We start from the raw sequence: 27,032 nt of genomic DNA, 5'->3' as shown, positions 1-27,032 counted from the left end.
TGATCCCCCAGGACAGGGTGGGTGTTTGGTCCTAAGATGATCCCAATCATACCTACCATCCGTATCCGCTCATCTTCAAGATTCCTGAGAACAGTGGCAAACTCCTGCAAAGACCTTGCTGAAAAAGACAGAGGATGGGGTGACAAGGAGAGAAATGAGCTTTCAACATTCCGTACTATCCACTCCCTTTCTTTGTCCATTTATTCCCCTAAGGGATCCACCCTCCAACTCAGTCCAAAGGTCAAAAGCCAGTCCCTTCCCCAGACTGCCTTCTTTTTCTTTTCGTAATCAGTGACCACTAAAAACAACCTAGAAATGTATTTTTATCCTATGCAGCAACCTTATGGCCTTTGTGGAGAGAAAAAGGATTTCCTCAAGGAAAAGATGTGACATACCCAGGAGTATGGGGACCTGGGGGTGGAGAGAGGAGACCGAAAGTTTGGCGGGGAGGGGAGGTTTAGGTCGGGGTAGAGAAGTACTATAGGCATAAATACAGTGAGAAGTTTGCCAGGGAGAAAGGCAGTTTGCTTTGGAGTTCAAAGATTTCCTGTCCGGAAAACAAATGACCTCCTCAACCCTTTGTCGTCAGCCTCAGCTAATTCTAATGGCATCAGGAACTTGGTCTTTTCCTTCAGCAACCACACCAACCAAGGAGAGATCCCAATAGGGGAAGAACAAAAACTGGCTGACCCTCACATCCACAATGCAGTAGTTTCTATAGCTCCCATGAATAGCAGGGCCCAGATGAATAGGCAGGATGCAGAGTAGGACCCCACCACAATCATCATTAAATCACCCCTAAGGGACATAGGCAAGGGTGTACACTTGTCCTGAAGGCCAAAAGGACATTTATAGATTTGTGGGGCTTTAACTTGAAATTTCCTTATATGGATTCTATAGTCCAGTCTTTGAAATGGTTTGGGGTTTTTTTGTTCAGTTGGTTGGTTTTTGTTTTGTTTTGTTTCGGGGGAGGGAGGTTGAGTGGTGGTGGTAGTGGTGGTACCCTGGGAAAGTACAATTTCTTAATTTTTTTCTATTCTTGTTTATCCAACCACTACAGTAAGAAGTAGGAGAAATAACAGTAACAAAAATTTCTATTTATAAAGCACTTTAAGGCTCAGAGAGTACATTATCACAATGAGTAATCCTCATAACAATCCTGTGAAGAAGTATTACAGGTATCATTATCCCCATTCTACAAGTGAGAGAAGTGAAGCCCAAAGTTTTTCTGACTTGCCTATTGTCAAAGCTAGTAAGTTATCTGAGAAAGGTTTTGAATCCCTATCCTCCTGGCTTCAAATCAAGTACTCTCAAAGTATTATAATACCACAGTCCCTCAATGTTGTCAGCCAAAGCTGAAGCAGGAGTAGTATATGGTGAACTGATTTAACAAAGGCCAAACTGCTGAACGATTTGTTTTGTCTCTCCTCTGCCTTCCCTGTCTACAGGTATCTCCTTTTATTTTTTAACCCCCTCTATAAGCTCCAGACATTATGGCTGAGCACAGCCACGAGTAAAAGAAAAGTCACAGAGCTTTCCAGGGTAAAGAATTATAAATAACCCACCTCCCCATTCCCAAGGTACCCCAGGCCTCAAAAGCTCAATCCAATAATGGGCCTTTTGACATGGTCTTCTGGACCCGTGACAGCTGTAGGCAGCTGAGAGGCCTCACAGAACAACAGAAAGATGCCCTACGCCCTGGACACAGAGTCGGGTTTCCTGACTCCTTGTCTAGGGCGTCTTACTGCTGTACTGAGAGGCCTCTCAGCTGCCCATAGCTGTCACGGGTCCAGAGAAACTCAGATTCAAGTCTCAGCTCTCCCAGGAGTATCCTGCATGAACTTTGGGACAAGCCCCTCAAACTGCCTCATTTCTCTCATGTGTGAAGTAAAGTGGGTGTTGGACTAGATCAGTGGTGTAAAAGGGATTCCTGTAGTCCACGTACTGACTTAGAAAACCAAAAATTAACATGCTGCTGTTGTTCAGTCATTTCAGCTGGGTCCAACTCTTCATGATACCACTTGGGGTTTTCTTGGCAAAGATACTGGGGTGATCTGCCAATACTTTCTCCAGCTCATTTTACAGATGAGGAAACTGAGTTAAATGACAGCTAGTGAGTGTTTGAGGCTGAATTTAAACTCAGATCTTCTGAACTCCAGGCCTGGTGCTCTATCTACTGCACCACCTAGTTGCACCAAAACTATACACTGTATTTTTATGTATTTTGGTAAACATCCCCCATGCCTCTAGACTAGATAACCTTCGAAGCCAACCAGCTTGAACAATCTATGAGTGTAGTAAGTATGAAAAGTAAAATATTATTATCAAACCATAGTCATACATCCTTTCTCAGAAAGGACATCATTATGGAATCCCCAAGAAAAGTATCTCAACTATTTTTAAGCTGCCACAACTTACCGATGCACATCTCATCATCTGTCTCTGCATCTCCTATGCATTGGAACTTAAATTCATTTAGGGAATCAGCAAATTTCCGCTTGGCAGAAGACAAATCTATCAAGAAATAAAGAAAAAGAAATGTATATGAAGGAGTGTTTCTTAACAAATTACTAACAGCTGTTAATCATTTTACTGACAGAGGTTCTTACTTAACACAAAATGGGCCTTTTCAAAGAGGGTCTTGTCTATTCATTTTTTGCAAATTAGGAGTCTCAAACTCAGCATGTCCAAAATGGAGCTCATTATAATCCCTTCTAAATCTGCCACTTTTCTAAACTTCCCTGTTTCTGTTGAAAGCACTACCACCCTTTCAGTCAACCAGGTTAGTGGCCTTGGGGTCATTTTCAACTCTCACCCCATATATAATAAGTTACCATTAATCCCCTTCACAGTATCTCCTGCTTTTTCCTCTCCACTTAAAACAGTCATCACACTGGTTGAACGCTCTTATCACCTTTCACCTGGACTACTAATTGGTCTCTCTACTTCCACTCCATTTTCCACAGAGCCACCAAAATAATCTTTCTAAGGTATATGTTTGACCATATCTCTCAACTACTGGAGAAATCTTAAGTGGAACTCTATAAAACACAAACTTTTCAGCTTGGCCCTTCATAGTCTGGCTCTAACTTTACTTATAGATTTATTTCATACAATTTCCCTCTCTGTTTCAGCTCAATAGGCCTACTTATTATTTTCTGAATTTGGCACTCAATCTCCCACCTCTGTGCCTTTGCTCATGATGTACCTCATGCCTGAATGTACTCCCTCCTTACCACCACCAGAATTCTTGGCAGCCTTAAAGCTGTAACTGTCATGTAGCATCTTAAGGACCACATTAAGTAATTATGAGGGCTCAGATGCCACATCTTATACAAAGTCTTTCCTGAACCTCCTAACTGTATTTTTTATATGTCATATCCCTAGAATGAAAGCTAATATCAGACACCACTTGTGTGTCTCTATATCCTCAGCACCTAAGGATAGTTTCTTTGTCTGTTAGCTTTGAATGTTCTCCTAGCTCTTCTTCATAACACTACTAGTAATGATCTGTCATTGACATGACCTTTGAAGTTTAATAGCATGCTTTACATAAATCATCTCATTTGATTATCAGTCCTATAATACAATTTAGTGTAAGAATATTACTCCCTCTTTACAGATCAGGAAACAGAGCCTCTGTGATCCTGAGTGACTTGCCCCAGGTCATAGCTACTAAGTCAGTTTAGTTTGTGTCCAACTTTTTTTTGTTGGTCAGTCATTTCCAACTCTTCATGACGCCATTTGGGGTTTTCTTGGCAAAGATACTGGAGTGGTTTGCCATTCCTTTTGAGCCCCGTTTACAGATGAGGAAACTGAGGCAAACAGGGTTAACTGACTTGCTCAGAACCACACAGTTAAGGGTCTGAGGCTGGATATGAACACAGGAAAATGAGGCCAGTGCCCTATCCACTTCAACACCTAGCTGCCTTTAGTTACTAAGTGACAGCACCAAGATTCTAAACCAGGTCTTCTAAGTCCAATAGCAGAGATCTTCCCACCCAACCTGTGCAAAGAGATGCAGAAAAAAACCACAGCATTAGTTCACAAATGTGGCCAACTTGCTGTTAACCCTGATGGCAGGTGACCTCACACTTCCTCTTCCTCCTCAAGTGTAAAATAAAAGCAACAGATCTCTAAGTGACCTCATTAAAAACAACAAAACAATATGGGACTCTTTTTTTTTTTTTCCCTCCAAGAGTGACCTGGCAGATCACGGGAGCCTGGCAGATGTCAATTTGAACTATTTCATCAACCTTGAACTCCAAAGGGCTCCTCCTTTGCCAACAGGAGCCCCACACTCTTACAACCAATGAGTACCGTATGAGAGCATGCATATACACATATGGTGTTTATAAAGTACTCCGAGCTCCTCGTGGAAGATTAAAAAATAAGCTTCTGTTTAATGCAGTAATAAAAACAAATGATCTTTCACAACGCCTTAACTTCTGTTGGGAATCTGAAACCTCCAAGCTAACTTTGAGCAACCTGAATTGACAGATGCTGTGCTCAGTATAGACTTTTCGGTGCTCAATCCCATATGTGCCCTATGCAGCCTTCCTATGGAGGCCTCTAATCACTCCAATTGCCTTCATGTCTTTTTCTCTGGGGACTAGGGGAAATGGCATTATGTTTAAATGCCTCGGGGAAGGGAAATGAGGCATGCCTGTCAGCAAGGCCTGCCTGCTGTACAGCTGCTCCAGCTTACCAAGAGCATCATAACTCCCCAAGAGAAAGAGATGACAGCCCTCCAGATGCAGTCCTCGGGAGTTTCTTAGTATGCCTAAGTCCATCACTGGGAGGATAGGGCAGAGAGGGCAGTGTTAATTCCTCAGTCCAGAGATCTCCAGAGTTAGTACCGTTCTAATTAACTGTGTGTTGTAACCCCAAAACGACATAAGCTCCCTAAAGTTAAGAGCCATTTTGGTTTTGTCTCTATATCTCCAGGGACTTTTTTCTAAAAAGATGTTTTGACTAATTGGCTAGTTTTTCTTTATACAATGAGCAGCTAGGCAGCCCAGCGCATCAGGTGCCAAGCCTGGAGTCAGGAAGATCTTCATGAGTTCAAATCCAGCCTCGGACTCTAGGCAAGTCACTTAGTTTTTTCCTGCCTCAGTTTCTTCATCTATAAAATTAAGATAATAAAAGCATCTACCAACTAGGGTGGTTAGGAGGAGCAAATTAGATTATAATTATAAATTGCTTAGCGTCGTGTTTGGCACATGGTAGGTGCTTAGTAAATCCGTATTTCCTTCCTTCTCATATACTCACCAAAGATGCCCTTGATGGATATGTAGATTATTCTATTGAACGTGTGTGTATACACACATGTATGTATGTATGTGTATGTAGAGACAGCAGAGGCAGAGACTGGGGAGGGAATAGGTATATGGGCTGGAATGTCATTAGTATTACATATTACTACCACTGCTGCTATTAATCTGTCATTGATGGATGTGAACCAAGATGCTTAACTTGTCTCTGACTCTGTTTTCTCATCTGCAAAATGGAAATGACAACGCCTGCATTTCCTACCTCAGAGGGTTGTTATGATGAATAAAGTGATTTGTAAACCTGAAAAGGCTGCTGTTGTCGCTGTTATTATCATCAACATCATTATACCAACAGGGTATTCGTTGTTATTAATATTATTCATCTTTTCCAATGGATTTTGGCAAGAAATGGTTCTAGGACAAGTCACTATCTTGCTATTCCCTCTGTACTGAATGCTTTTTATTGCAAACACCTTAGGGAGTATTTCGCATTTGCTATCTATTAAAAACAATATTATTAAATTTTTAAGAATCAAAGTCATGTCCTGATGATGACTACTAGTAATGATCTGGCATTGATATGACCTTTGAAGTTTAATATGATGATGATGGTGATGGTGGTGGTGGTGGTGGTGGTGGCGGTGGCCCAATTTATCTCTGCTGGGGCTGGAATATCCTCAAATCAGCCTGGAACTCACAGGAATGCCAAGCTTCGCCCTGCACCAAGGTAGTTCACCAAAACCCAAAAGAAAAAGATGGGGAAATGAACCCTGGAAAAACATCTGATACACTCACATCTTTTGTTAAACCAGTCTGTTATCACACTGGTCAAAAAACAAAGATTTTGTCCAAAACAGAAGTTTGAGAGCTTAACAAGGTCTCTCAAAAATGACCAAGCTAGGCTGACAGCATCACTCAGAGAATATAGCCACACCTTGGGGCAGCCAGAACAGATGTACATGGAAGTTAGAATTATGGAGGATCTTGGGATCACAGCAGACACCATGGAGACTAACTACTTCATTTTATAGATGAGGATGCTTGGGCCCTGAAGAACTTGCCAGCAAGTGGAAGAGACAGCATTCAAACCCAGGACTCCTGACTCCAAACATGACACTCTTTTCTACTGCACCATGACTGACCAACAAGCAGAAAGGGGAAGGCAGGGAATCCTCACCACCATCATCATCACCACCACCACCCCCCCCCAAAAAATACAGCACTTGAGTTGACCCATAGGGTATTTGTTTGTACTAGTTCTCGCCTTATGAAAAATGTTTCCCTGGTCTCTGCTTCACAAAGGAAAGACTGTGAGAAGAAAAGTAAAAGAAGATTCATTTCTCTGCCTCCCCAACTACCTATTCTCTGCCTCCCCATCACAAGGGAAAAGTAAAATACAAACAAAAGCTCTCCAGTTGGACAATCAACCTAGCCAAATGATAAAAGTGAAATGAAACCCAGGCTTGGGCAAGGATCCAGAATCCTCATGAAGAGTTAGTAGGCCAGGAGCACCTGCCAATGGGCACCCAATAAAAGAGAGTGAACAATGGTGACTTTGTGACGGCTTTTTACAGGGGGACCCACTTAGTAGCATGTAGTTTTCAACAGGGCCCTTCTGAAACAGATAGCCCCATGTTTCAAAAAGTTACCTCAATTTCCCTGTCCAGTAACACATAGCACACGCTATCTGTCACTACATAGCCAATGGCTCTATGTGGCTGATGGAGATGCCAGCTGGCCTGGATGGGATAAGGTAAAAAGAAGCTTTCCTGGTTGTGGAGGGTGGAGAGAAGGGGTTCTATATTAAGACCCAAGCTAGCAAAAACAACCACATAAGAAAAGCAAGACAATCTAAAAGCTTGGCTTCTAAAAAAAAAGAGCACACTGATCCACTCTTCATAGAGAATCTTAAAATCAAGATAATGTACTATACAGGAATGAACTTGTAAGAGCTTCTTCAAAATGAAATTGAATGCTCTGTAATTAGAATACCCAACCTAACCCTAAAGAAAGGATGAGAAAATATACCTCCCTCCTTTCTTTGTAAAGGTAGGAAGCTACAGATGTGAGTCAATGCATATAGTAGCAGATTCATTTGATATACAGTTGAATTTTGCTCAACTATTCTCTCTTCCATCCCTCCCCACTTTTTGTTACAAAGAATGGCTCTCTGAGTAGGGGAGAGATACATTTAGAAATGAAGATGATATAATAAAAATGATAAATAAAAAGACTTTTTAAAACCTTTATCAACCTCTCCACAATAATAATTAATATTAATAATAATAATAGCTAACAATTACAATCTCATTTGATCCTCACAAAACCCCTGGAAGGTAGATGCTATTATTTATTACAATTTTACAGAGGAGGAAACTGAGGCAAACACAGGTTAAGTGACTTGCCCAGGGTTACATAGCTAGTAAGTGTTAGGTCAGATCTGAACTCTGGTCTTCCCAACTTCAAACTTGACGCTCTATCCCCTGCACCTCCTAGCAGTGAATTTTCTGCTCTCTTATCAGTCAGGCCTGTTTGTATTCACAGGAAACATCCCAAGCTATGTTTCCCATTATGCACATGAACTGGTCCCCAGGGCCCTACTCAACAGAGGTGATCAGCCAGAGTGACAGCAAAAAGTGTCCAATTTCTGCATTCTGGGTTCACCTTTGGTATCCAACTGGCACAATACCAAAAAAAAGACTTCGAGATTCCAATGCAGTCACACCTCCCTACAATGCAACAATTGGGGGGTGGGGGAAAGAAAGAGGTGTCAGGGAGAATGACCGGGCTGGGCTACAAACAGGAGAGGTAGAGGGAGAGTGAAGGGTAGGGTGGGAAAAGGAAATGGGAAATCTGATTCACTACCTAGTTGTGATATGGAGTTTATTTTGCTTTAGTTTTTGTGTTTTTGGACTGAACCTATCATTTCACTGGTACAGGGGACTGCCTAAGAGGAAATTCCCTCTACCAATACCAGCTAACCCTCACTCTGACTTGGTGAGGCCTAGGACATAAGAGGTTAAGTAACCTGCCCGGGGTCACACAAGCTGTAGGTATCTGAGGTAACACTTGAACCCAGGTATCCCTAATTCCAAGGCCATCTCTCTCTATATCACACTATCCCATTATGAAATATATATAATATATATATATAAACATATATATGAAATATACGGTATAAATCAATCAATATAACAAGGAGTACATTTCTAGTGCACTTTCAAAGAGATTTTGTAAATACAGCTTTTGTCAGATCATTCTGATTGAGGTAGGAGGTGTGGGGTGCACAGTTAGGCCACAGGCCTATCCAAAACCATCTTCTGTTTCCAAGACCTCAGCTGGCATGCCCATGCATCAGCAACTTTGTTTGGGGAACACAGCATACTTTCCTTTTCACACCCGTGGAGGATTAGTGATATCCTGAATATGTTATGTGCCTCAGACACCCAGTCAGGACAGATTCATTCCAATTATCATTCACTCTGACGCTGAGAGGAATCCAAGAGTCACATTCCACCACAGAAAAAGGGAAAGGAGAGGCTGGTGAAAGTGCTGGGAGCAGGCCAAGTTCTCTGGCATCTCGCTCCTATAACCAACTTCACAGAGAAAGGGGAGCCAAGCAGAGTCAATAATATTTACTCTGCAGAAACATCTGTTGCTAGGAAGGCAGAAGCCTGACCAGGACCGAGATAAGATGTTAATTACCAGCATCTGGGATATGCATCTGTTTCCCAAAATCAATATTCTCTACCTCTGTTGGGGGAAGAGACCATAGGAAGCCAGTAAGGGATTCTGGAAGAAACTAGAAGGCCAGGTCTCTAGGCTTTATTCTTCATCAAACAGTAGTTCTTTTTTTCTTGGCAATTCAAATTCTCCCATTGAAAACTGGGAATAACAGAGTTAACTGAAGTCAACAGACATGTGTTTTTGTTGGAATAGAAAGTCTAAAGTAGTAATAACCAATAAACATTAATGAGGTTTCAACCTTAGTTGAATTTTACCCAGCTCTTGCCAGGAAAACCTCAGTCAAAATTATCTTCATTTTTGAAAGAATTTATAAGTCTCCAACATGAAGGACACAAAAAACTCCTAGGACTATTTCCAGCATTTCTCCAATAACCTAGGCAAAGTATTTTTCTTTAATTCCCATCCAAAACCTCCTATCCTCCCCCTGATTATAGATAGATAACACTTTCTTCTCTGCACCATATAATTCACCTTCCACAAGGTAACAAAATATACTTCCAAAGGCACATTTCCCTGCTCAAAAAAATTCAGGGACTCCTGAGCATGGTACGTAAGGTCTTCTACAATCCAGCTTTAACTGATATTTCCAGAACCGTTTCACATAACTCTGTTTAAGCCAAACTGGTACATTAGCTGTACTCTGAAATAACCTTCTATCTCCCATTCCTTTCGACCATACATACAGTTCTGAAATCAGCCCTCTCTCCCTCAAATCAAAAGTCAACTGCAAGTCATGTCATCATTTCTTTGATGTCATGGTCCTCTTTGAGAACAAAGGACAAACACACACACACACACACACACACACACACACACACACAGAGTTCTGAAATATACTCTCACCTCTCTTAAAATGTTTAGCTTCCTTTAAGATGGGACCTCCTCCCTTGAAGTCTTCCCTAAGCGCTCTTTCTCCCTTTAAACTACTTTGAATCACATTTTTCTACATAGATGTTGTATTTCATTTTTATTTGTATTCCTACTGCCCAGCATAACTGCCTTACAGTGAGGAGGTGCTTTAGACAGCTTTTAAAAAGACAGCAATCCAGACAGGTATGTTCATGGCGCAAGACCCAAGCATCAGTTCTTATAATGTAGGACTTAATATAAAAGAGGATGAGACTGCTCCTTTCTCTGAATTATAATCACTGCCCATATTCCACGATCTAATGCTCTGGCTCCATACCAACATGCATTGTTCTCTAATAGGGTATAGTAGACTCTTCTCCCCAAACAGCAACTTAAAGCAGAGCTGTCCAACTTTAGGTTACCTTAGGGCCGCATTAAAATAAAATAATTATTCGAGGGCCGCACCCAGAATAAAAAATACAGTATGCTAATAGAAAGTGGGGGAACGCATGTCATCAATACAACTGGCGAAGGCATGAAGCGTGAAAACAAACACAAAACAACAAAGCGACAACACGACAGTATAAAGGTAGGTGCATACTGACTAGTCTGCACGGTACAAACAGAACGCATCCCACAGATTGACTGAAAATTCTGTGCAATATGTTCAGTCTGTAATACTGCTTAAAGACACCAAAGAAAATTAACATCAACGAGATTATTTATTAGTGATGGAATTAAAAAATCTAATACGCATTCCATTCAAGTTATTATTTTATGTTTTCCCTCATGAAAATTAAAACCCACAGGCAGGCCGCATAAAATTGCACCGTGGGCCACATGCAGCCCACAGGCTGTATTTTGGACCACCCTGGGTTAAAGGTTAGATTGGTAATCTACAAGGTCCTTCCCAAATCTGACATTTTATGTTAGATCAAACAGGCAAAAAGACATAGCACTAGACATAACTATATACCCAAAAACACAAATAAACCTGTGATCTCATCAGTCAAGACATTCCCTCCATTGGTGATAATTGCAACCCATCCTGTTAAACACTTCCTCTTACAAATTCACATCAGGGGGCTCACCCAATGTGCTGGGCACCTTCCTCGATTTCTTTTGACACTGTCAATATACCAGTGGAATATGCAAGCTGTCCATTTGTTCTTCCTCACTCAAAACATGACTAGCCCATCTTTTCTTCTCATCATACATTTTCCCCAATGACAGCTTTTATTACAGTTTTTCTTCAAAGTTCCCTATTGTTTATACGAGGTGTCTCAAAAGTCTTGGAACAGTTTTAAGCATCCTATCTATACTGCAGTCTGCTCACACCCACCAAGACTTTCTCCATGGCCCTCTGTATAATATTCACTTTAATTCTCTGGAGAAGTCAGTGTTCCATGGCTAACAGTCAAACAAAAATAAATATGAAGACATCTTTAAAACGTGGCTGGTAGGTAGGCAGGCAGATAGACAGATAATCTTTTGTATTTCCTATGCCCACAGCACAGAGCTGTATAAATACTAGCTACTCACTGCATACTTGCTGAATTCCTGAATTGATTTAATGACCCTCTGAGCTACGACCACAAGTCCACTTACAGCCAGCATTTGTGAAATAAATACATTCTAATCACTGACCAAAAACTAAGAGACAGACACCCAGGGCTTAAAATTTAGCCTTGCATCCAGTCACTACCATGTGGTCCCATCATTCTTACTTCATTAAAGGTTTTCAAGAAACCAATCATTCAAAAACAGCACGAACCTCCCAAACGATCCCTTAATACCGGGTGTGCCAAAAGCCTTAGTGCAATTTTAAACTTTGATGGTTTAAATTGCATTATGACTTTTCCGGCAATTCAGCCAATTATACAGTGAGGCAAAGAAACAGAGAAGGTAACCAGGAGGATCTTCTCGATTGTGCTCTTCAAGAAGTTTCAATCTTTTTTCAATCTAGCAAAGTCATCAGAAGGTGTTGTGGTAGAAGAAAGAGGACAGGACTTGGAGTTAGCTGGAGTTATCAACTGACCCCAAGAATCACTTAACCTGTCAAGGTTCAGTTTCCTCACCTGTAAAATGACTGTAATACTTGTAGGAAGTACTTGCTCCCAACAAGGCTATGGGGAGGATCAAATGAGTTAATGTATGCAGAGCATTCTGCAAGCCATAAAACCCTATGAGAGGAGCTGTGATCTCATTGGTGGAAGGAAATCCCAGATGAGGAAATTCTCTCCACCAATGCAGATCGGCACTTTCTCAGCACCTTATGATTTTGGAGAGTTGCCTAGACCAATGGAAGGTTAAATGACTTTCTCAACGATTACACAACCAGTTTTAGAGGCTGCCTCTCTATGACATCAACTACAAACACCACAATAATCCTAATCATAGCGCTTTAAGGTTAACAAAGGGTTTTTCTTTTTACGTCTTACGATTTCCCCTAATCTTCACAACAACCCTGTGACATGGCTATTTATCAGTATCCCCATTTTACAGATGAGGAAACCAAGGCTGAAAGATCAAATGTCAAGTTGTTATTGCTATCACTATCTTAAGAGCCCTTAGCAGGGATCCCTAGGCTGAGCTCCTGTCAAGATGCACTAAGATAGCAAAAAGGCAAAATGTGAAGTGCTACAAAATAAGGCAGTGAAAGGGTCAGCTAGAAATTCATTCTTTTTCTGATGCTTGTTAGCTAGAGATCCGGCTGAAGTACAAACAAGGGGCAACGGGCGCAATGGAAAGAATTCTGAATTTGGAAACTGACACCCTGGGTTCAAATCAACAACAAATCCCTCAACCCTCCATTATCAACTGCCCAGAGTGCATTCCACAAGTAATGTGCCTTCCAGGAGTGCATCATACCTTCACCCCATCTTGGGAAGAAGCAAAAGAATTGGCTGTTGTTTGTAAGCATGCCCAGACTCTTGGAGACCAAATCACCTGTAGCCTAAATGCAAGCTCCTTATGAGTAGATATTATTTCATTCTTTGTACTTGCAGCCCCAGTGCACAGCAGAGTGCCTGGCATACAGTAGGTGCTTAATAAATGCTTCTTCAACTGACTAACCCTATCTTCCTCTTCGCCTCCACCCCTGGCTTCCTGGTGTTTGGATAGAGAAGCAAGAAGACCACCCAGGAGAGTGGGAGTCCGTGTAACTAATACACCAATCCAAGAATAAAACTCCCCCTCTTTCTCTGTTAATACCTGTGATTCAAAATCATCCCCTACTGAGATGAAACTCCCCATTCCCAGCTACCACTGCTATTCTCTTACCCCCACCCAGCTTCTCCTATCCCTTCTGCAATAGCCTCTGCAACTCCTTCTATCATGAACACATTCCCCACCTGAGACCCCTTTCTCTCACACACTTTCCATCTTCTTATTATTGAGCAAAATCTGCCTTCCTCCAAAAGATACTGTATCCCTGGAGACCCTTCTCCAGTAATAAATGATTCTTCTCTCCTATCTCCTGAAATGCAGATAGATTCCTCACCCTCTTATTCTTCCAGACCCTCCCTGTGCCACAACTTGGCAACTTCTCCTTTGAAGTTCAATCCATCTGGACAATTCTACCAGGTCAGATCTTTGCTGCAGTCCTGCAGAGCCTGGCCTCCCTGTCACTCTCCCTCCTGGGGATAAGAGCAGGCAAGGGAGGAAGGCAAGGGCTGCACCTGGTTCCTTTCCACCCCAAAATCTGTCCTCAATACTTGAGGACTTCAGTGTGCTCAAGGTTATCTACAAATACTCTGGCCTCCTGGCTCATCAACCTCTGAAACTCCCATGACCTATATCTTCACCCCCACCTCAGCCACCCACAGAGATGATGACACTCTAGGAGTTATCATCATCCATAATTGTCCCAAGACTCTGAAATTCTCCCTCTGCTCATAATCTGTTGTCGTTCTACAACTACCACCTCGCTCCTCCTAAATCTATTCTTCAACCTCACCACTTCCAGTCCCTCCACTGTTCCCTCCTCTCCTGAGCCATCACCCAATTTTGTTCTTACTTCATGAACCCAATAGGTAAAGAGTTCAAATATACTCCATACCAGCTCCCCACCTGTGCATCCTCTGTCCTAGATTCTCTTACCCCCTTGTTTCTGCCATATGACAATGGGAAGGCATCACTCCCTACATCTGACTGCTCTGCTCTTACTCAAGAGTTGCTGAATGCCCCTTAGACCAAGAAGACTGGTCCCCTACAAGTTTATTATTTACACTGTGTGACAATCCTTCACTATTATACTATATAACTATTACAAATCTTCTTTTCTCAAAACCCCTATACCTCCCCTCTCAGCAAAGGACTTCACTTCCTGCTTTACCGAAGAAACTGAGGATATCTGACGTGAGCTGTCCTACTTAACCGTCTGAACAATTCCAGCATTTCCTAACCTGGGGTTTGTGAAGTTTATTTAAAAGTAAATTTAATAACTGTATTTCTAATATAATTGGTTTTCTTTGCAAATCTATGTATTTTATTTAACGCCTATTTGCTACTCTGAGAAGGGGCCCACAGCACCAGCAGATTAACATGGGTTTATGACACACACATACAAAGGTTATAAAGCCCAACATCATCGCCTCCTTTGAGAAGAGGCAGTCCTTCTTGCCAAGGCTAACTCCTTATGTCCTTGAACCCATTTCTTCTCCTGAAGCTTGCTCCAATAAAGCAACTTTTTCCCCCTTTTTCCCAACTTCAGTCTCTCTTGATCTACACTTAGTGGTGGGATTCAGCCGGTTTGCACCAGCTCGGCACAACCAGTACCTAATTTTAGGTTGAGTTTGGTGAACCGGTTGTTAGCAGGGATGAGGCCTGTGCAGCACGGCGCCTCAGCTCTGTTCTGTGAAGAGCTGGTTGTTAATTTATTTGAATCCCACCACTGCCTATACTGGATTCTTTCCTGTTTCCTACAAACACGCTTTTAAAAATGGGGCCTGACCCTGTCATTTCCTCATGTTGCTGACCTCTCTTCTTCCTTTCATAGTCATACTCCTAGAATCATCTACACTCAATCCTACAGCCTTTTCTTAATCCATAATTTACTTGCCCTCCCTGAAGTTTTTTGTACTAGTGACTATTTCCTTTAGATACTTTCTCCTCCCTTTTGCTTCTGTGACACCACTTTCTCCTCGTTCTCTTCTAGTAATGTGACCACTCCTTTTTGGTCTTCTTTGCTGAATCATTTCCCATCTCCTGTCACCTAATCATGAAGTGTTCTTTCAAGGTTTACGTCCTAGGCCCTCTTCTTTCTATTCACTCTCTCTTAAAAATAGGCTTAATTATCACCACATAAATGACTACCAAATCTCAGTAGAGGTACTAAACACCCGTCACCGTTCCCATCCTTGATTCCTATATTCTGTGTTCCAGCCAAACTGGACCACTAGCTGTTCTGTGAATCTGGTCCTCCATTCAAGTCTAGAATGCATTCCCTTGCTGAATCATCTCCCTCCCAGAAGAGCTTTAGTTAGCTTCAGGGCTCAGCTCAGGTACCACCTCCTACATCAAGATCCTCTAGATCCACCCCACCCCCCACTCACTCCCCTTCAAGGTATTAATGTTGTCTCTTCAAACTACCTTGTATTTCAGTTACCAAATTATGGGTTATTGCATTCCCTTCCCCTACTCGCTAGTAAATTCAAACATACTCAAAGACAGAGTCTCTATCCTTGCTTGCTGTCAACACACTCATATCTAGCAGGAAACTCCAACTCCATAAGTGAGTTTTTAATCAGATTGAATTGCCACTTATCACGCTGGGCAAGCCACCTCTCTAGCCTCAGGAAGATCCTCCTCCAATCTGGCCTCAGACACTTATTAGCTGTGTGACCCTAAGCAAGTCACTTATCCTTCATCTGCCTCAGTTTCCTCAATTGTAAAATGGGACAATGATGGTACCTCCTTCCCAGGGTCGTTGTGAAGTTCAATATAATTGAGATAATATTTGTCAATGTGCTTTGCACAGTACACCTGGCACAGCTTCCAAGGTCTCTTTCAGCCCTAAACTCTGCGAGGGCCTATTCTCTGTGAAATCTCTATTCTGCCGTGAATAGAGAAATGGCCCTAACTAGCTCCTCAGGATCCATGGAGTCATTCACACAGAAGTCAAACAGAGACACAGCATCCAGAAAGAGAATCACAGAGTAAGAAACTAAAACAAAAGTGCTGACAAGTAGAGGCAGCTCCAAAGGCCACAGATAGAAGGAGGTAAATAAAATTCAGAGGAGCCCCCACCTAGGACTCCACAGACTTAAAATAATCAGTCATTAAACTGGCTGAAGAATGTCAAAGCAGTTTAAAAACAGTTCTTGGTAATGGCTTAATGGTCTTATTTTTAAAAGGCAAGATTAAGCCTGACAAGTTTGGTTTTCCTCTGTCTCACTCCAGCACAGCCCACTTAGATTTATGATTTAGATTTCAGATTTGTGATTTAGCCCATAACCTATCAGAAACATGGGGTATAGATTATTTTTTTTCTCTTATCAGCAAATACTAGAGTACCTGGATACCAGAGAGAAGCATGGCATTATGTGTAAAGCACCAGGAAGACCTGGGTTCAACTCTCATCTCAGACATCAGCAGGCAAGTGACTCAACTTCTCTGTGACTCAGTCTCCTTGTTTGTAAAATTAGGAAGAGCCTCTAAGGTCCTTTCTAGCACTAAATCTACAACCCTGTATCATGGCATCTGAAACATAGCTTCAACATATTCGATGAAAGAAGAAATGATTTGTCCTAATATTTCTCATGGCAGGCAGTTAAAAGAATGCTGGATACAGTTGGATGTGGTAGAAAGAAGGCTGAATATGTAACCAGAGGACTAGGGGTCTTTGCTACTGTCTGTGACTTTGGGCAAGTGAGCTGGACTAAAGAATCTGTAAGGTTTCTTCTAGACTTAAATTGATGGTCCTTTTGGCATAATTTCCTGAAAATGCCATCTTTTTTTTCCTTCTCCAAAGCATGTCTACCTTCCTCTGGTGATTACCATTCTCCTCCATGAGCAGTAGGTGGCAATCTATTACATTCAAGATTTGAAAGGAGTGGATTGTACGTCAAGGACTCTGTATCTGAGAAAAATGAGAGGAAGGCCCTGGCTTACCCAGAGGGTTGGGGCTGGCAAGAGATCTCCCAGGATCACAAATCCTGCTCCCTTTGTTTAATGCAGCAGGAGTAGGAGATGGAAAGGGAAGGGGAGGGGCTGGAGTATACTTTACTTTATCTACCCGAGCCTTGGGCAGGAAAGCAAAGATCTAGAAATAACAATGTGTAACTGAATCCCTAAGGCATTTATGAACTGGAAGAGCATCTCCCAAATCCTTCTAAATGTGGTTACAGCATGCTTGGACAGGGGCTCATTTCACTATTATCTGTCATGTACCAACATATGTCTGATTACATGCTCGCAGCCTTTTTTCCCCGAGGCCTGTAAAGGTACTACAGTTCCTAAAAGAGACCCCAGGCCCTGGTTATTCACATTTCCAACCTAGGATACTAAAAAATTTTTACACAAAATGAAAGAGTGGAAAGAAATAAATATCTGCTATCTTTTTCTATAAAAAGGTATAGTTAACTTCCATTTACATGTTTGCTGTTCCGTTAAAATGTCTTGGGGTGGAAAGGGATTAGAACCCACACTTTTCCTACACCCAAAATCTTCACTATAGCACTACCTATTTACATAGTATTTTAAAGTATATCTGCTTTTGTAATCTTCTGATGAAACACATAACTTCATTCAATCAACCAATAAGCACTTATTAATCACCTACTTTGTGGCAGGCCCTGGGAAGACACAACAGTAAAAATTACCATTATACACACACATGTAAGTGTATAGCAAATAAATACAAGGCAATGGTGGAAGGCACTAGAATGGGGAGGGGGGCAGGGAATTGGCAGGAAAGGCTTCAAATAGGAGACGGCACTTATATTAATCTTTGAAGGAAACTAGGAATCCTAAGAGACAGAGGGGAGGGAGGAGAGCATTCTAGGCATGTGGGACAGAGAAACGGGAGACGGAATGTAGCATGTGACGGACAAGCAAGCAAAAAGGATGGCATAGCTGGGATATAGCATGCATGAAGGGCAGTATAAATAGGGTTAGAATGGCAGGCTTTACATGCCAGAGGAAAAACTATTTTACAGCCCCAAGATACACAGCTATAAGTGTGGGCAATCACCTGCATACCACTGGTCATGAGAAGGACGAGGTGGCTTAATTCAGACAGTTTCCATCAGTCTGTCTGTTGGCCTTCCACCATTGCCTTGTATTTATTTGCTATATACTTACATGTGTGTGTGTATAATGGTAATTTTTACTGTTGTGTCTTCCCAGTAGCCCAGGAATGTCATCTTTCTTTATACAAATACATCTCACTTTTTACATTTCCTAAGTGCTTTGTGACTATTTTATTAGCTATCCTTCAAAGCAATACTTTAAGATTTCTTTTCCCATTTTCCTGATGAAAAAAAAAGTGAGGCATAATTATATTTTTAAAGTGTTTTGATCAAGGTCACAAAGTAAGACGATATTAAGAGTCACATCTGGAACTCACACATACCACAAGGCCCATGCAGTCCATTACTTAAAGCACAGGGCCTTCCTGCAATATGCAACAAGGAATGAAAAATGAAGTGAGGAAGGCATTAATAAAATGTATAAACCTTAGCAAAAGAAGTGGGCAAAAACACGAGAAGGTCAGAAAGATGTAGGTTCAAGTTTTTCTCTAACAGAACAACTGTGCGACCCTGAGGAAGCTACTTTAACAATCTGGGGCCCCAGTTGTAGAACAGGTACAGATGTGTATTTGTAAAGACAGTCTGCTGGCCAAAAGTTCCCTACGATAATGGAAACACAGGTCTCATCCCCTAAAAAAAAATCTTTAGCAAGTATTAATGGAAGAAAGAAACTGAATATTCTCCTCAGAAAGTTAGTGATACCCTAGACATTTATGGACATAAAAATGAAAATGTATGACCATAAAAAAATTATGTATTCAAACCTGATTTGTAGTCAGAAACGTGAAGTCAGCCTCACTTCTATGTCTTATGTTAGTGTTTTTAAAAGTAAGATATTACACATGAAAATAATTCTTACCATTCAATACTTAATTTTTTTCTCTTTATAGTTGTTTTAGGAAGTAAATATAAAACATCATTTTTGGGGTTTTCTTGGGGTTAAGTAACTTGCCCAAGGTCACATAGCTAGTAAGTATGTCAAGCGTCTGAGGCCGCATTTGAACTCAGGTTCTCCTGACTCCGTGGCCGGTGCTCTACTTACTGTGCCACCTAGCTGCCCCCAAAACATCATTTTTAAAAACTGGGATATGAGAAAGACATATAAAGTATGTCATAAGAAATTATTGAAAATATTTCATTTTCTTTGAAAGTTTATGTGCCTGAAATGGGAAATAGTTGCAGAGAACAAAGAGGTTCAAATAAAATATACTTTAGAAACTGGAGGTGGTGGGGTGAATGAAAGGGGAAGAAATAACTGTTTTAAAAAATATATCCTTAAGACTCAGTTGAAACACTATGACAACCAGAGGCTGACAAAGGATAAGCTTCCAAGAAAAGATAATGTTAATTAGTTTAGTTAACAAAAAAAAAATGTTTTTGGACATAAGATTGAAGTGAAGGAGCAACTTGGAGAGGGTATTTCCAGGCAGCTGGGGCAGCTCAAGTTAAAATGTCCCACATAATAATAAGTCAAGGATAGTTCAAAGTGTGCAGACCAGAAATGATGGACATGGAAGTTAAAATGGTGTGTTGGTGGAAAGGAAGAAACCAACAAAGGGATTAGCAGGAAAACAAAGAATCCAAGTCCCATTACATAGAGCCCTTCTCTCTGGCTTTGACCCTTGTGGGACATACGCCCAATAGTATGATCTGAGTCCTGGGATATGAATAATTCACAGGATTTGGAGTTGGAAAGGACCTTAAAGATGACTTGGCCAAGGTCACACAAAGTAGAAAAAAGTAGCAGATCCTGGATCCTCTGAACCAAAGTCCTCCAGTTCTAAACCCAGGACTCTTTCCAATTAAAACATGGCATGTTAATTCAGTATACACAAACAAATCAAGTGACCTTATCCCACTTACCCCAGGCAGACAAGCGGCCAGTGGACAGATCACTGAATGCAGAGTCAGGAAGACCTGAGTTCAAATCAACTGGACCCTGGGCAAATCATTTAACCTGTCTCAAGTGCCTCGTCTGTATAAGGGGAATTGATAGCACTTATTGCTCAGGGTTGTGGTAAGGATAAAACGCGATAATATTTGTAAAGTACTCTGAAAACCCTAAAGCCCTATATAAATGCTGGTTACTATCACTGTGATAATTGTTATCATCACCACCTAAACTGCAGGTGACTGAATTTGTCTCACTCACTCAGATGCTAACCTTTGGCTTTCTATAGAAAGCACCCAGGCCTATGATCTCACTGATGTAGACAACTCCCAGATAAGGAAATCCCCAGTCACAGAGGCTCTTACAGGGAGCTCTGAATCTATGATCCTAATTCTGCATCTAAAATTACAGGCATATTTCACATTTTTCACATTTTTAGGAAACAGAGCTTTAAGATCACAGAATTAAAGGGTGAAGGATCCAACCATGTCAAACTCAAACAGAAACCAGTGCCACTAAACTGTACAAAAGGATATCTACAGGCCACATATTGACTTAGGAAAACATATTAAACCTTATCTGTGTCCTATTGTATTTTTTTACTTTGTTTATGTTTCCCAATAACATTTTAATCTGATTTGAGCCCCATAGGGGAGTTCCTGCAGGCATTTACAATTACAAAAAACTGAAGCCCAGAATGTGATTTCCCCAAGATTACACAGGTAATTAAGTGGTAGAGACAGGATTTGAACCCAAGTCCCATGACTCCAAAGTTTTCCACTGCACTCCACTGCTCCAGTGCACTCTCCACTTCACAGAACTTTACAGTGAATTTGTTTTTTCAAAGTGAAGAGTCACACCTCATGCAGCATATAGGATTGTTATTTTTTTTTAAGATTCTTAAAATGAGGCACACCTGTCCCTCACCCACCAAGCTGTTTTCAGTAGTTAGCCTGAGATAACACAGACTCTATACAATGCTGTACTCCATAGGTCACACCACATAACCGTGGCAACTAATACCCCAAATAAAATGATCTTTAAAAAATGATGTGCTGGTTTAATTAATACTCTGAGGACCACATGGCACCAACTGAAAATTTATGGTAAGATACTACATAAAGTAGCACTTCAAGCGGAAGACAGAGATCCTTGGATGAGGTTTACAAATAAAGCTTCCTGCCAAAAGGATGAAAAAGAAAAGGGCACAAGGACAAGGAAATCAGTTCCATATGGAGCCATGACCCACCCTGCTACACCTCCCACAAGGCTTACTCTCAAGAGACCTTGCACCCAGACACGGGGGAAAAACAAAAAAGAAAGGATGGAATATAGGACTTAGAATGAACAAGGTACCTTAGAGGTCATTTCGTCCAACATCCTCATTTTAATGAAGGAATGGAGAAAAAGGTCCAGAGAGACTTGCCTAAGACTGCACAGGTTGAAAGTGGCAGAGTGAGTCTAGATTTGAACCCAGGTCATCTGACTTTAAATCCAATGGATCCACTACATCCGCGGCCTTAAACATATAAGTTCTGTAAATCAGAAATGAAATTCTGGCTCTAATACTCTAGTTACTGGTTTATGGTGTGGCTTTACCCCTTTTCTATGTCTTTCCATATCACTTCATTGCATAGTTGTGAAGAAGTTCGAAAAACTTTGCAAAACAGTCATATCTGAGGGCAACCTGGGAGTCAGAGCAGCTGTCATTTACTGCACCTGTGGAGCCCGGGGGGGTGGGGTGGGGGGGGGCAGGGGCAGGGGGTCATCATCTAACAGCCCTGGACCTCAGCTTCCTTATCTGCAAGATGGGGAAGGAATAGAGAGATGGATTTCTTTGAAGGTTCCTACCAATTCTAAATCTATGATCCTATGATTTACTGTAAAGATTTTTGCAAATTACCTAAAGAAAAAAAAAACAATTTGCAACTGATTTCTTTTCTCTTTAATTACTACACAGAACATATATATATAACATATAATTACATATACATGCCCCCTAGATTGGGGCATAAAATCAATCACAGGCTTCTGAACTGGAAAGGGCCTCTTCCTGGTCATCTAGTCGAACCCTGTTCATTTTACATATAAGGAAACTGATGCCCAGAAAAGGAACTTGTTTGCCATCACACAGCTAGAAAGCAACATTTAAATCACATGTCCCTCCCATATAAGGATTTGAACCCAGACCCTCTAACTCCAAAAGCAGTACTCTTTTCATTAGTTTAATTCATTCAACACATGTTTAGAGGTAGAGGAAATTTCCTTGCCAGGAGCTTCAATGAAACCAAAGGTCTAGCCCAGAAGAAAGGGGGAGTACTTAATAGTAGGTACTTAATAAGGGATCCCCTCCCCATGTTTGAGTGGGCAGGCACTTAAGGACACAAGAATGATACAGGGTACAGTCCCTGACCTTAAGCTTTATGAAACATTGTCTAAGAACACACAGAAACACCCTGGAAATGGTAAGAATTATTCTAGAGTTTGCTATTTTACCTTATCACAGAAATGTACATTCACCTCTCCTTGGACACCATTCACAAGAGAGCCTCAACACAGGAAAACCGAGGATATATACGCCTCTAGCCCCTGAGGCTCTCCTAGCAAATGAGTAAAATAAGCTATCAGCTTGCAGTTAATAGCCGGTTCCACAAGCAGGTATACAGGTTAGAGTCACGAGATGGATTCCAAATTTTCCACCTTCCCAGTTAGGAAGTCTGAGCATCAGTAATGGCAGATACGCTATCTGAAGCAAAACCCTATTCTTTTGTAATCACAGACCCCCATCCAGATTATTTTTAAATAAGATTTATTTTTCCACCCATACCGACACGTTGATTTTTTTAACACCAGAGATGCTTCTTATCTGTGATTCCTTGACCTATTCTGGGCCTATTTGATGGTTTTTTTTTTTCACCTATAAAACGAGTGGCTTGGCTTATGCTATAAAGAGCCTTAAGGTTCCCTGTGGCTCTAGCTCCTAATTCTGAGATGCCTCTAGTCCTCTCCACTGATCTCACCAGGCTTCCAACCATGTCATTAAAAGCCAAAGTGAAGCAACATATAATCCCTTAGCCCAGCTCAGCAAGGAAGGCACTCCTCAAAGTTAATGCCACTGAAGCTTGGTGGCCTACCTCCTCAGCAGCAGAACGCGCTCAATCAAAAGAAGGAAATCTGCTTGTCTCCCTATGGATTAGACTTTCTCAAAAAAAAAAAAAAAGTCCCCAGATATTCAGAAAAAAGTTGCTCTGGAGTTGTCTCAAAGCCCTTAAGATGGGACACACCTAGTCAGGACTGTCCAGAAGTTTGTTGCACTTTCTTTTTTAATGAAACATCTGGCTCTTTTTTTGGGGGGGGGGGTGGGGGTGGAGCAGGGTTGAAAGGCAAAGGAGATATGACCCATGACTTCACTGGTATAAGAAACTGGTGGAAAGGACACTCCCTCTATTAATGAAGACTGGCATCTGCTCTGAAATTTATAACCTTAGAGACAATGAGAGGTTAAAATGATTTGCTAAGCGTTACAAAGTCAGTATGTGTCACAGGCAAGATTTGAACCCAGACATTCTGACATTGAAGGCCATTATACCTGTCCATTGGAGGGCTGATTTCCATAGGAAAGAATATTCATTGATTTTACAGACTTTCGAGCTGCAAGGTAGCTGAGAGGTGATCTGGTCTAACCCCCTCCATTTTAGAGCTGAGTAAGCTGAGGGTCCCACATCACACAGCTAATTAGCAGCTGGCTGGCATTCAAGCCCAGGGCCCCAGGGTCTAATGCTCTTTCTACCGACACAGGACAATTTATTTGACCACAGGAGACTATATACATAATTGCCCAGAGATCAGTCTCACTAAAGTCAGTTCCTTCCCTACTGAACCCTGCTCCTCACACCTTCATCCCCCTTATTCAAAACTGCCTTCTTCCCTCATCCACATTTTAAAATTCCTTCTCTCACTCATGCTGATTGCATCCAATTTCTAATAAGCTTTGAAATGTTTTAAGAAAAATCAGAGCTTCTCATTCAGAAACAAGTGCCCTAAATGGGCAGTGGCTTTCTCTAGGTCACAGCTTGTGCTGATGCCAGACTCCAGTTTTTAACCAGGTAGATTCCTATGTTTGGATGGGGGGGGAAGGGGAAGGGCACAGAAGACCCACCAAATTCAATGACCTTTTCTCAATCCTCATCTTCCTTGACCTTTCTGTAGATTATCATTTGATTATCAGTTGATCATCCTTGACACCTTGATATTCTCTTCTCTCTAGGTTTTCAGGATACCATTCTCTCCTGGTTCTTCTCCTACCTATCAGACCAATCTTTCTCTGTTTCCTTTGCTGGATCCTCCTCCACATGATACCCTCTAACCACAGATGTCCCTCAGGGATTCTATCCTGGGCCCTCTTCTCTTCTCCCCCATACTACTTCACTTGGTGATCTCATCAGCTCCCATGGATTTAACTACCATCATTACGCTGACCTTTCAGACACCTTGAACTGGACATCCTCTAGTAGATACTTTTCCCCTTAAACTCCCACCCCCTCCTACATTCCCTATTACCGCAGAGGGCAACACCATCTCCCAGTCCCTCAGACTCACATTCTAGATATTCCTCCTCTCTCATCCATTCTGCCACCTAGTGCAGATACCTTCTCTTTGATACAAGTGACACTGGTTTCCTGACTGCTCCACAAACAAGACTCCCAGTTCTCAGCTTTGGGCATTTTCTCTGGCTGTCTTCCAAGCCCGGAATGCTCTCCCACCCACTCCAACTATTAATCTCCCTGGCTCATTGTTGTTGTTCAATAATTTTACACTTTTAAAAAAAACCTGAAGCTTGAGGGTTTAAATGACTTGGCCAAGGTAGTAAGAGACGAAGCCAAAATTTGAACTCAGGTCCCTTGACTCCAAAACCAAAAGATTCTTTGAACTATTGTTGTATCTAACTCTTCGGGATTCTATTTAGGATTCTCTTGTCAAAGATACTGGAGTTGTTTGCCATTTCCTTCTCCAGTTCATTTTACAGATGAAGAAACTGAAGCAAACAGCGTTAAGCGACTTATCCACGGTCACACATCTAATAAGTGTCTTAAGCTGATTTGAACTCAGGTCTTTCTGTCTCCCATGCGAGACTCCATCTACTGAGCCACCTAGCTACCCCTTTGGCCTCCTTTAAGTCCCAATTAAAATGCCACCTTGTATAGGAAGGCTTTCCCAACCTCTTTTAATTACAATGTCTTCCTATTTCTTATATATCCTGTATATAGCTTGCTTCATACATATTTGCTTGGATATTCTCTCCCACATTAGATTGTAAGCGCTCTGAGGTTAGGGATTGTCTTCTGACTCTTTGTATCTCCAGCACAGAAGAGTGGCTCTTAATAAATGGTGACTGATGGACTAAACAAACAATTCATTCCAAAAATCGAATTCCAAATTCTGAGCTCTTTCCCAAACACTTTCTCTTTTAATCATAGCGTCTTACATTAAAAATCCAAATGTACAGACCAACAACACTTGCTCAGTTTAGGGCCTTTCCTCTTTACAGAGAGTTCCGAGGGTGTGTGACACGCAGACTTATGGCCTGGGCACCCACCCGGAAACCAGAGTCCCCAGGGAGGTGATGGCTCATATTCAACTCATCCAAATTCAGTGGGAAGGAGAGTGCTCTTGGACCACAAGCATGATGAGAAGTTGCCAATGTGGACTCAGTTCAATGAATCTTTTCTGAGGCTTATGGTTAATAAATCTAACATATGAAATGCAGGCAAAAAGGGCCAAAGAAAGGATCAGCAAATGGCGAGCAAGAGAAAGCAGGGCACCTGAGGGCATGTGGATGAACTGAGGTTAGTTTATTCAATTCAAGGAACATTTTTTAAAATGACCTGCTTTTTGGAGAGCCCTGTGGTAAGCAATGGGGGAAGATACAAACTTTAGGCAAGCCAGGAGCCAGGCCTCTACAGAGTGTTCCTCATGCTTGAAATGCACCTCACTTTTGCCTCTTAGAATATCTAAGTTTCCTTTAAAATTCAGTACCAGTTCCCACCTGAGGCCTTTCCTGTCTGCCATCCTCCCAGCTGATACTGACCCCTCTTCTCCACCCCAACCCCATCCCTCAGCAAAATTACATTATAATTATTTTGTACATACTTATACATGTACATGTTTTACTTGAGAGAATGTAGGGCAGGGACTGCTTCATATTTTATTTTGTGTCCAACACCTGGTATAAAACAGACATTCTGAAAATGCTTATTGGTTGGAAATCGGCACAATCCCACTTTACAATACGGAAAGACTGAGGCATCAATCAAAAATACCTTAGCGTGCAACTCCACCCAAAAGCCCCAACTGCCACTTCAGCCCTTAAGTCACTGAACAAATTAAATTTTTTTCCTCTTTGGGTAGAATGCTTATAAAGCTTCTAATGACTAATGGACCAAACACTTTGGTATTTTAAGTGTACTCTACTTAAAAGTAAATGGTATGAGTGGATTTTGTGGCAGGTGCATATGAGTGTTATATATAGAGATGCCATAATTTTATCCATGTAGTCTGGGGAGCCCTGGCACCATAGTAGATTATATACATAGAGTGTATATAAATGCAAAAAGAAGGGGAAAAATATTTTTAGATATATCAGGCTAAAATAAAATACACTTAAAAAATATACTGGGGCACGCACCGGAGGCACATGTGATTTAAATGCTGACAACTTTAGATTTGTGTACAATAACATGGAAAGGAGATGCAGCATGTAAGGAAGAAAAAAAAAACCACCAGGGGTGGGAACTGGATTCATGCTTGTAATTCTACCTCCAGGCCTCAGTTTCCTCCTTTGTAAGATGAGAGAGGTTGACCTCTGAGGTGCCTTTTAGAACTAAATCTATGCTCCTGTGAGCCTCTGAAAGAGAAAGGAAAAAAAAGTGGGGGGAGAAATATGTAGACTTGGAAAGTCCCTGGCAAAGTGAGATCAAGGAAGAGGGTGGGGGAAGAGAAAGGGACAACCTGGGGGAAAAA

At 41.5% G+C, this 27,032-nt stretch overlaps 1 protein-coding gene across 1 annotated transcript in view; it reads right to left on the bottom strand.

Annotated features, from left to right (window-relative positions):
• Positions 1 to 27,032, bottom strand: part of ARHGAP26 (Rho GTPase activating protein 26) — a 531,098-nt gene that overhangs the window by 396,284 nt on the left and 107,782 nt on the right. Inside the window, exons 2-3 of the mRNA XM_036749095.1 lie at positions 2,419 to 2,514; positions 57 to 118 (exon numbers count right to left, since the gene is read on the bottom strand). Of these exons, the coding sequence (XP_036604990.1) occupies positions 57 to 118; positions 2,419 to 2,514 (158 nt within the window). The remainder of the gene's footprint in view (positions 1 to 56; positions 119 to 2,418; positions 2,515 to 27,032) is intronic.

This window comes from Trichosurus vulpecula, chromosome 3, assembly GCF_011100635.1.
Source record: "Trichosurus vulpecula isolate mTriVul1 chromosome 3, mTriVul1.pri, whole genome shotgun sequence".
Classification (NCBI taxonomy): Eukaryota; Metazoa; Chordata; class Mammalia; order Diprotodontia; family Phalangeridae; genus Trichosurus; species Trichosurus vulpecula.
Note: the sequence above shows the minus strand (reverse complement) of the source record. Positions and strands in the feature narration are given on the sequence as shown.